This window comes from Phyllobates terribilis, unplaced genomic scaffold (assembly GCF_046119375.1).
Source record: "Phyllobates terribilis strain yellow unplaced genomic scaffold, ASM4611937v1 Scaffold_2__4_contigs__length_985480577, whole genome shotgun sequence".
Lineage (NCBI taxonomy): Eukaryota > Metazoa > Chordata > Amphibia > Anura > Dendrobatidae > Phyllobates > Phyllobates terribilis.
This window is the reverse complement of record NW_027362762.1, coordinates 971495060-971507733: the sequence shown is the minus strand read 5'-3', so window position 1 is coordinate 971507733 and position 12674 is coordinate 971495060. Positions and strand designations below refer to the sequence as shown.

At 43.7% G+C, this 12674-nt stretch overlaps 1 protein-coding gene across 1 annotated transcript in view; it reads left to right on the top strand.

Annotated features, from left to right (window-relative positions):
* LOC141253124 (3 beta-hydroxysteroid dehydrogenase/Delta 5-->4-isomerase-like) overlaps nucleotides 1-12674 on the top strand; it is a 97148-nt gene that overhangs the window by 24089 nt on the left and 60385 nt on the right. The window contains exon 2 of the mRNA XM_073670876.1: nucleotides 8754-8912. Coding sequence (XP_073526977.1) covers nucleotides 8754-8912 — 159 coding nt within the window. The remainder of the gene's footprint in view (nucleotides 1-8753; nucleotides 8913-12674) is intronic.

Below are 12674 nucleotides of genomic sequence, written 5' to 3'. Positions count from 1 at the left end.
TCCTTGTATACAGAGATACATGATAAGATCCTGTCTGCAGCCACCACTAGGGGGAGCTCCCTGTATACAGAGATACATGATAAGATTCTGTCTGAAGCCACCACTAGGGGGAGCTCCCTGTATACAGAGATACATGATAAGATTCTGTCTGCAGCCACCACTAGGGGGAGCTCCTTGTATACAGAGATACATGATAAGATCCTGTCTGCAGCCACCACTAGGGGGAGCTCCCTGTATACAGAGATACATGATAACATTCTGTCTGAAGCCACCACTAGGGGGAGCTTCCTGTATATAGAGATGCATGATAAGATTCTGTCTGCAGTCACCACTAGGGGGAGCTCCCTGTATACAGAGATACATGATAAGATTCTGTCTGCAGCCACCACTAGGGGGAGCTCCCTGTAAACAGGGATACATGATAAGATCCTGTCTGCAGTCACCACTAGGGGGAGCTCCCTGTATACAGAGATACATGATAAGATTCTGTCTGCAGCCTCCTCTAGGGGGAGCTCACTGTATACAGAGATACATGATAAGATTCTGTCTGCAGCCACCACTAGGGGGAACTCCCTGTATACAGAGATACATGATAAGATTCTGTCTGTAGGCACCACTAGGGGGAGCTCCCTGTATACAGAGATACATGATAAGATTCTGTCTGCAGCCACCACTAGGGGGAGTTCCCTTTAAACAGAGATACCTGATAAGATCTTGTCTGCAGCCACCAGTAGGGGGAGCTCCCTATATACATCAATACATGATAAGATTCGGTCTGCAGCCACCACTAGGGGGAACTCCCTGTATACAGAGATACATGATAAGATTGTGTCTGCAACCACCACTAGGGGGAGCTCCCTGTATACAGAGATACATGATAGGATTCTTTCTGCAGCCACCACTAGGGGGAGCACCCTGTATACAGAGATACATGATAAGATTCTGTCTGCAGCCACCACTAGGGGGAGCTCCCTGTATACAGGGATACATGATAAGATCCTGTCTGCAGTCACCACTAGGGGGAGCTCCCTGTATACAGAGATACATGATAAGATCCTGTCTGCAGCCACCACTAGGAGGAGCTCCCTGTATATAGAGATACATGATAAGATCCTGTCTGCAGCTACCACTAGGGGGAGCTCCGTGTATACAGAGATACATGATAAGATTCTGTCTGCAGCTTCCACTAGGGGGAGCTCCGTGTATACAGAGATACATGATAAGATTCTGTCTGCAGCCACCACTAGGGGGAGCTCCTTGTATACAGAGATACATGATAAGATCCTGTCTGCAGCCACCACTAGGGGGAGCTCCCTGTATACAGAGATACATGATAAGATTCTGTCTGAAGCCACCACTAGGGGGAGCTCCCTGTATATAGAGATGCATGATAAGATTCTGTCTGCATTCACCACTAGGGGGAGCTCCCTGTATACAGAGATACATGATAAGATCCTGTCTGCAGTCACCACTAGGGGGAGCGCCCTGTATACAGAGATACATGATAAGATTCTGTCTGCAGCCACCTCTAGGAGGAGCTCCCTGTATACAGAGATACATGATAAGATTCTGTCTGCAGCCACCACTAGGGGGAGCTCCCTTTAAACAGAGATACATGATAAGATCTTGTCTGCAGCCACCAGTAGGGGGAGCTCCCTATATACATCAACACATGATAAGATTCGGTCTGCAGTCACCACTAGGGGGAGCTCCCTGTATCCAGAGATACATGATAAGATCCTGTCTGCAGCCACCACTAGGGGGAGCTCCCTGTATACAGCAATACACGATAATATTCTTTCTGCAGCCACCACTAGGGGGGAGCTCCCTGTATACAGAGATACATGATAAGATTCTGTCTGCAACCACCACTAGGGGGGAGCTCCCTGTATACAGAGATCCATGATAAGATTCTGTCTGCAGTCACCACTAGGGGGAGCTCCCTGTATACAGAGATATATGATAACATACTGACTGCAAGCACCACTAGGGGGAGCTTCCTTAATACAGAGATACATGGTTAGATTCTGTCTGCAGTCACCACTAGGGGGAGCTCCCTGTATACAGAGATGCATGATAAGATTATTTGCAGCCAAGACTAGGGGGAGCTCCCTGTATACAGAGATACATGATAAGATTCTGTCTGCAGTCACCACTAGGGGGAGCTCCCTGTATATAAAGATACATGTTGAGATTCTGTCTGCAGTCACCACTAGGGGGAGCTCCCTGTATACAGAGATACATGATAGGATTCTGTCTGCAGCCACCACTAGGGGGAGCACCCTGTATACAGAGATACATAAGATCCTGTCTGCAGCCACCACTAGGGGGAGCTCCCTGTATATAGAGAAACATGATGAGATTCTGTCTGCAGCTACCACTAGGGGGAGCTCCCTGTATACAGAGATACATGATAAGATTCTGTCTGCAGCCACCACTAGGGGGATCTCCCTGTATACAGAGATACATTATAAGATTCTGTCTGCAGCCACCACTAGGGGGAGCTCCCTGTATACAGAGATACATTATAAGATTCTGTCTGCAGCCACCACTAGGGGGAGCTCCCTGTATACAGAGATACATGATAAGATTCCCCTAGTAGTGGCTACAGATAGGATTTTATCATATATCTCTGTTTACAGAGATCTCCCCCTAGTGGTGGCTGCAGAAAGAATCTCATCATGTATCTCTGTGTACAGGAAGCTCCCCCTAGTGGTGGCTGCAGACAGAATCGTATCATGTATCTCTGTATACAGGGAGCTCCCCCTAGTGGTGACTGCAGACAGAATCCTATCATGTATATCTCTAAACAGGGAGCTCCCCCTAGTGGTGACTGCAGACCGGATCTTATCATGTATCTCTGTATACAGGGAGCTCCCCCTAGTGGTGGCTGCAGACAGAATCTTATCATGTATTGCTGTATACGGGGATCTCCCCCTACTGGTGGCAGCAGACATGATCTTATCAAGTATCTCTGTATACAGGGAGTTTCCCCTAGTGGTGACTGCAGACAGGATCCTATGTATTGCTGTATACTGGGAGCTCCCCCTACTGGTGGCTGCAGACATGATCTTATCAAGTATTTCTGTATACAGGAAGCTCCCCCTAGTGGTGGCTGCAGACAGAATCATATCATGTATCTCTGTATACAGGGAGCTCCCCCTAGTGGTGGCTGCAGACAATATCTTATCATGTATCTCTGTATACAGGGAGCTCCCTCTAGTGGTGGCTGCAGAGAGGATGTTATCATGTATGTCTGTATACAGGGAGCTCCCCCTAGTGGTGGCCGCAGACAAAATCTTATCATGTATCTCTGTATACAGGGAGCTCCCCCTAGTGGTGGCTGCCGATAGCATCTTATCATGTATCTCTGTATACAGGGAGCTCCCCCTAGTGGTGACTGCAGACAGGATGTCATCATGCTTTGCTGCATACAGGGAGCTCTCCCTAGTGGTGGCTGCAGACAGAATCTTATCATGCATCTCTGTATACAGAGAGCTCCCTCTAGTGGTGACTGCAGACAGTATCTTATCATGCATCTCTGTATACAGAGAGCTCCCTCTAGTGGTGACTGCAGACAGTATGTTATCATGTATATCTGTATACAGGTAACTACCCCTAGTGGTGACTGCAGACAGAATCTTACCATGTATCTCTGTATTAAGGAAGCTCCCCCTAGTGGTGACTGCAGACAGAATCTTATCATGTATCTCTGTATACAGGGAGCTCCCACTAGTGGTAGCTGCAGACAGAATCTTATCATGTATCTCTGTATACAGGGAGCTCCCCCTAGTGGTGACTGCAGACAGAATCTTATCCTGTATCTCTGTATACAGGGAGCTCCCCCAAGTCCAAGTGGTGGCTGCAGACAGAATCTTATCATGTATTGCTGTATACAGGGAGCTCCCCCTAGTGGTGACTGCAGACAGGATCTTATCATGTATCTCTATATACAGGGAGCGCCCCCTAGTGGTGGCTGCAGACAGGATCTTATCATGTATCTCTATATACAGGGAGCTCCCCCTAGTGGTGGCTGCAGACAGAATCTTATCATGTATCTCTGTATACAGGGAGCTCCCCCTAGTGGTGACTGCAGACAGGATGTTATCATGTATCTCTGTATACAGAGAGCTCCCCCTTAGTGGTAGCTGCAGACAGAATCTTATCATGTATCCCTGTATACAGGGAACTCCCCCTAGTGGTGACTGCAGACAGAATCTTATCATGTATCTCTGTATACAGGGAGCTCCCCCTAGTGGTGACTGCAGACAGGATGTTATCATGTATCTCTGTATACAGAGAGCTCCCCCTTAGTGGTAGCTGCAGACAGAATCTTATCATGTTTCCCTGTATACAGGGAGCTCCCCCTAGTGGTGGCTGCAGACAGGATCTTAGCATGTATTGCTGTATACAGGGAGCTCCCCCTAGTGGTGGCTGCAGACAGGATCTTATCATGTATCTCTGTATACAGGAAGCTCCCCCTAGTGGAGGCTGCAGACAGGATCTTATCATGTATCTCTGTATACAGGGAGCTCCCCCTACTGGTGACTGCAGACAGAATCTTATCTTGTATCTCTGTATACAGGGAGCTCCCCCAAGTGGTGGCTGCAGACAGGATCTTATCATGTATTGCTGTATACAGGGAGCTCCCCCTAGTGGTGGCTGCAGACAGGATCTTATCATGTATCTCTGTATACTAGGAGCTCCCCCTAGTGGTGACTGCAGACAGAATCTTATCATGTATCTCTGTATACAGGGTGCTCCCCCTAGTGGTGACTGCAGACAGAATCTTATCATGCATCTCTGTATACAGAGAGCTCCCTCTAGTGGTGACTGCAGACAGTATCTTATCATGCATCTCTGTATACAGAGAGCTCCCTCTAGTGGTGACTGCAGACAGTATGTTATCATGTATATCTGTATACAGGTAACTACCCCTAGTGGTGACTGCAGACAGAATCTTACCATGTATCTCTGTATTAATGAAGCTCCCCCTAGTGGTGACTGCAGACAGAATCTTATCATGTATCTCTGTATACAGGGAGCTCCCCCTAGTGGTAGCTGCAGACAGAATCTTATCATGTATCTCTGTATACAGGGAGCTCCCCCTAGTGGTGACTGCAGACAGAATCTTATCCTGTATCTCTGTATACAGGGAGCTCCCCCAAGTCCAAGTGGTGGCTGCAGACAGAATCTTATCATGTATTGCTGTATACAGGGAGCTCCCACTAGTGGTGACTGCAGACAGGATCTTATCATGTATCTCTATATACAGGGAGCGCCCCCTAGTGGTGGCTGCAGACAGGATCTTATCATGTATCTCTACATACAGGAAGCTCCCCCTAGTGGTGGCTGCAGACAGAATCTTATCATGTATCTCTGTATACAGGGAGCTCCCCCTAGTGGTGACTGCAGACAGGATGTTATCATGTATCTCTGTATACAGAGAGCTCCCCCTTAGTGGTAGCTGCAGACAGAATCTTATCATGTTTCCCTGTATACAGGGAGCTCCCCCTAGTGGTGGCTGCAGACAGGATCTTAGCATGTATTGCTGTATACAGGGAGCTCCCCCTAGTGGTGGCTGCAGACAGGATCTTATCATGTATCTCTGTATACAGGAAGCTCCCCCTAGTGGTGGCTGCAGACAGGATCTTATCATGTATCTCTGTATACAGGGAGCTCCCCCTACTGGTGACTGCAGACAGAATCTTATCTTGTATCTCTGTATACAGGGAGCTCCCCCAAGTGGTGGCTGCAGACAGGATCTTATCATGTATTGCTGTATACAGGGAGCTCCCCCTAGTGGTGGCTGCAGACAGGATCTTATCATGTATCTCTGTATACTAGGAGCTCCCCCTAGTGGTGACTGCAGACAGAATCTTATCATGTATCTCTGTATACAGGGTGCTCCCCCTAGTGGTGACTGCAGACAGAATCTTATCATGTATCTCTGTATACAGGGAGATCCCCCTAGTGGTGGCTGCAGACAGGATCTTATCATGTATCTCTGTATACAGGGAGCTCCCCCTAGTGGTGGCTGCAGACTGAATCTTATCATGTATTGTTGTATATAGGGAGCTTCCCCTAGTGGTGGCTGCAGACAGGATCTTATCATGTATCACTGTATACAAGGAGCTCCCCCTAGTGGTGACTGCAGACAGAATCTTATCATGTATCTCTGTATACAGGGAGCTCCCCCTAGAGGTGGCTGCAGACAGAATCTCAACATGTATCTCTGTATACAAGGAGCTCCCCCTAGTGGTGACTGCAGACAGAATCTTATCATGTATCTCTGTATACAGGGAGCTCCCCCTAGTGGTGACTGCAGACAGAATCTTATCATGTATCTCTGTATACAAGGAGCTCCCCCTAGTGGTGACTGCAGACAGAATCTTATCATGTATCTCTGTATACAGGGAGCTCCCCCTAGTGGTGACTGCAGACAGAATCTTATCATTATCTCTGTATACAGGGAACTCCCCCTAGTGGTGACTGCAGACAGAATCTTATCATGTATCTCTGTATACAGGGAGATCCCCCTAGTGGTGGCTGCAGACTGAATCTTATCATGTATTGTTGTATATAGGGAGCTCCCCCTAGTGGTGACTGCAGACAGGATCTTATCATGTATCTCTATATACAGGGAGCGCCCCCTAGTGGTGGCTGCAGACAGGATCTTATCATGTATCTCTACATACAGGGAGCGCCCCCTAGTGGTGGCTGCAGACAGAATCTTATCATGTATCTCTGTATACAGGGAGCTCCCCCTAGTGGTGACTGCAGACAGGATGTTATCATGTATCTCTGTATACAGAGAGCTCCCCCTTAGTGGTAGCTGCAGACAGAATCTTATCATGTATCCCTGTATACAGGGAGCTCCCCCTAGTGGTGACTGCAGACAGAATCTTATCATGTATCTCTGTATACAGGGAGCTCCCCCTAGTGGTGACTGCAGACAGGATGTTATCATGTATCTCTGTATACAGAGAGCTCCCCCTTAGTGGTAGCTGCAGACAGAATCTTATCATGTTTCCCTGTATACAGGGAGCTCCCCCTAGTGGTGGCTGCAGACAGGATCTTAGCATGTATTGCTGTATACAGGGAGCTCCCCCTAGTGGTGGCTGCAGACAGGATCTTTCATGTATCTCTGTATACAGGAAGCTCCCCCTAGTGGTGGCTGCAGACAGGATCTTATCATGTATCTCTGTATACAGGGAGCTCCCCCTACTGGTGACTGCAGACAGAATCTTATCTTGTATCTCTGTATACAGGGAGCTCCCCCAAGTGGTGGCTGCAGACAGGATCTTATCATGTATTGCTGTATACAGGGAGCTCCCCCTAGTGGTGGCTGCAGACAGGATCTTATCATGTATCTCTGTATACTAGGAGCTCCCCCTAGTGGTGACTGCAGACAGAATCTTATCATGTATCTCTGTATACAGGGTGCTCCCCCTAGTGGTGACTGCAGACAGAATCTTATCATGTATCTCTGTATACAGGGAGCTCCCCCTAGTGGTGGCTGCAGACTGAATCTTATCATGTATTGTTGTATATAGGGAGCTTCCCCTAGTGATGGCTGCAGACAGACAGCTTGGGGGAGTTCCCTGTATACAGAGATACATGATAAGATTCTGTCTGCAGCCACCACTAGGGGGAGCTCCCTGTATACAGAGATACATGATAAGATTCTGTCTGCAGCCACCACTAGGGGGAACTCCCTGTATACAGAGATACATGATAAGATTCTGTCTGCAGCCACCACTAGGGGGAGCTCCCTGTATACAGAGATACATGATGAGATTCTGTCTGCAGCCACCACTAGGGGAAGCTCCCTGTATACAGAGATACATGATAAGATTCTGTCTGCAGCCACCACTAGGGGGATCTCCCTGTATACAGAGATACATGATAAGATTCTGTCTGCAGCCACCACTAGGGGGAGCTCCCTGTATACAGAGATACATGATGAGATTCTGTCTGCAGCCACCACTAGGGGAAGCTCCCTGTATACAGAGATACATGATAAGATTCTGTCTGCAGCCACCACTAGGGGGATCTCCCTGTATACAGAGATACATGATAAGATTCTGTCTGCAGCCACCACTAGGGGGAGCTCCCTGTATACAGAGATACATGATAAGATTCTGTCTGCAGCCACCACTAGGGGAAGCTCCCTGTATATAGAGATACATGATAAGCTTCTGTCTGCAGCCACCACTAGGGGGATCTCCCTGTATACAGAGATACATGATAAGATTCTGTCTGCAGCCACCACTAGGGGGGCTCCCTGTATATAGAGATACATGATAAGCTTCTGTCTGCAGCCACCACTAGGGGGGCTCCCTGTATACAGAGATACATGATGAGATTCTGTCTGCAGCCACCACTAGGGGGGCTCCCTGTATACAGAGATACATGATAAGATTCTGTCTGCAGCCACCACTAGGGGGAGCTCCCTGTATATAGAGATACATGATAAGCTTCTGTCTGCAGCCACCACTAGGGGAAGCTCTCTGTATACAGAGATACATGATAAGATTCTGTCTGCAGCCACCACTAGGGGGGCTCCCTGTATATAGAGATACATGATAAGCTTCTGTCTGCAGCCACCACTAGGGGGAGCTCCCTGTATACAGAGATACATGATAAGATTCTGTCTGCAGTCACCACCCAGGACATCGTTCATCGCTCCCGGGATCTCGGCTGATGGAGGGAGAATTCCTGCTCACATTGTATCTTTACCTCATTCTCAGGATTCCAGAGTAAAGTGAAGGTTCTAGAAGGAGACATCCGGGACGCAGAGTTCCTGAATAGATCCTGCCAGGGAGTGGACCTGGTCATTCACACTGCGGCCATCATAGATACCACCGGCCACATCAGCGAGGAGACCCTGATGTCCATCAACCTCCACGGTGAGAGCAGAGAACAAAATGATATAGGAGTAGACTGGAGGCAAACAATGAAGGTGCAGAGAATCATAGATCAGCCCTAGACAGCGGCCAATACAATGGTGATGACGCCATATAATATAGCAATATTCCAATCACTAGTGACATCATCATTACAGGTTACACTAATATCAAGAACGTGCTCATAGAGATTATCTTGAAGATAGGAATCTATTGATATGTGCCCACGATCAGGCGTCTCCACTACAGAAATTAACATGCTGCGGCTCGTAAACCCGCACAGCAGATGACTCTACACAGCGTCAATTAGAAGCAAAGTGGGCGTGAGATGTCTATAAATCCAACACTGTGCTTCTACTGTACAACGCAGCGTTTTGGACGCAGCGAAATTACTCTGCGTCCAAAACGTTACTATTCCTTATTGTGGGCAGATAGTCTAAAAGGAACTTCTTCTAATGTCAAAAATGCCCCCTTCTGAGTAATGTATTGTGTAAGAACTGCATAAAAGAAGTAAAATAGAGGGAGAGACAACTATATGCAAGAATATAATGTACACGAATATAACTACTATAACACTGCCCCCTATGTACAAGACAATAACTACTATAACACTGCCTCTATGTACAAGAATATAACTACTATAATACTGCCCCTATGTACAAGAATATAAGTACTATAATACTGCCAATATGTACAGGAATATAACTACTATAATACTGCTCCCTATGTACAAGAATATAACTACTGTAATACTGCTCCTATGTACAAGAATATAACTACTATAATACTGCTCCTATGTACACGAATATAACTACTATAATACTGCTCCTATGTACAAGACAATAACTACTATAATACTGCCCCTATGTACAAGAATATAACTACTATAATACTGCCCCTATGTACAAGAATATAACTACTATAATACTGCCCCTATGTACAAGACAATAACTACTATAACACTGCCTCTATGTACAAGAATATAACTACTATAATACTGCCCCTATGTACAAGAATATAAGTACTATAATACTGCCCCTATGTACAAGAATATAAGTACTATAATACTGCCCCTATGTACAAGAATATAACTACTATAATACTGCCCCTATGTACAGGAATATAACTACTATAATACTGCTCCCTATGTACAAGAATATAACTACTGTAATACTGCTCCTATGTACAAGAATATAACTACTATAATACTGCTCCTATGTACACGAATATAACTACTATAATACTGCTCCCTACATACAAGAATATAACTGCTATAATACTGCCCCCTATGTACAAGAATATAACTATTATAATACTGCTCCCTATGTACAAGAATATAACTACTATAATACTTCCCCCTATGTACAAGAATATAACTACTATAATACTGCCCCTATGTATAAGAATCTAACTGCTATAATATTGCCCCCTATGTACCAGAATATAACTAGTATAATACTGCCCCTATATACAAGAATATAACTACTATAATACTGCCCCTATGTACAAGAATATAACTACTATAATACTGCCCCCTATGTACACGAATATAACTACTATAATACTGCCCCCTATGTACAAGAATATAACTACTATAATACTGCCCCCTATGTACAAGAATATAACTACTATAATACTGCTCCTATGTACTAGAATATAACTACTATAATACTGCTCCGTATGTACAAGAATATAACTACTATAATACTGCTCCTATATACAAGAATATAACTACTATTATACTGCTCCTATGTACAAGAATATAACTACTATAATACTGTCCCCTATATACAAGAATATAACTACTATAATAATGCCCCCTATGTACAAGAATATAACTACTATAATACTGCTCCGTATGTACAAGAATATAACTACTATAATACTGCTCCTATATACAAGAATATAACTACTATAATACTGCCACTATGTACAAGAATATAACTACTATAATACTGCTCCTATATACAAGAATACAACTATTATAATACTGCCCCCTATGTACAAGAATATAACTACTATAATACTGCCCCTATGTACAAGAATATAACTACTATAATACTGCCCCTATATACAAGAATATAACTACTATAATACTGCCCCTATGTACAAGAATATAACTACTATAATACCGCTCCGATATACAAGAATATAGCTACTATAATAATGCCCCCTATGTACAAGAATATAACTACCATAATACTGCCCCCTATGTACAAGAATATAACTACTATAATACTGCCCCCTATGTACAAGAATATAACTACTATAATACTGCTTCCTATGTACAACAATATAACTACTATAATACTGCTCCTATGTACAAGAGTATAACTACTATAATACTGCTCCTATGTACAAGAATATAACTACTATAATACTGCCCCCTATGTACAAGAATATAACTACTATAATACTGCTCCTATGTACAAGAATATAACTACTATAATACTGCCCCCTATGTACAAGAATATAACTACTATAATACTGCCCCCTATGTACAAGAATATAGCTACTATAATACTGCCCCCTATGTACAAGAATATAACTACTATAATACTGCCCCCTATATACAAGAATATAGCTACTATAATAATGCCCCCTATGTACAAGAATATAACTACCATAATACTGCCCCCTATGTACAAGAATATAACTACTATAATACTGCCCCCTATGTACAAGAATATAACTACTATAATACTGCTTCCTATGTACAACAATATAACTACTATAATACTGCTCCTATGTACAAGAGTATAACTACTATAATACTGCTCCTATGTACAAGAATATAACTACTATAATACTGCCCCCTATGTACAAGAATATAACTACTATAATACTGCTCCTATGTACAAGAATATAACTACTATAATACTGCCCCCTATGTACAAGAATATAACTACTATAATACTGCCCCCTATGTACAAGAATATAGCTACTATAATACTGCCCCCTATGTACAAGAATATAACTACTATAATACTGCCCCCTATATACAAGAATATAGCTACTATAATACTGATCCCTATGTACAAGAATATAACTACTATAATACTGCCCCTATGTACAAGAATATAACTACTATTATACTACCCCCTATGTACAAGAATATAACTGCTATAATACTGCTCTTATGTACAAGAATATAACTACTATAATACTGCCCCTATGTACAAGAATATAACTACTATTATACTACCCCCTATGTACAAGAATATAACTACTATTATACTACCCCCTATGTACAAGAATATAACTACTATAATTCTGCCCCTATGTACAAGAATATAAGTACTATTATACTACCCCCTATGTACAAGAATATAACTACTATAATACTGCCCCTATGTACAAGAATATAACTACTATAATACTGCCCCCTATGTACAAGAATATAACTACTATAATGCTGCTCCTATGTACAAGAATATAACTACTATAATTCTGCTCCTATGTACAAGAATATAACTACTATAATACTGCCCCTATGTACAAGAATATAACTACTATCATACTGCTCCCTATGTATAAGAATATAACTACTATAATACTGCCCCTATGTACAAGTATATAACTGCTATAATACTGCCCCCTATGTACACGAATATAACTACTATAATACTGCCCCCTATGTACAAGAATATAACTACTATAATACTGCCCCCTATGTACAAGAATATAACCACTATAATACTGCTTCCTATGTACAAGAATATAACTACTATAATACTGCCCCTATGTACAAGAATATAACTACTA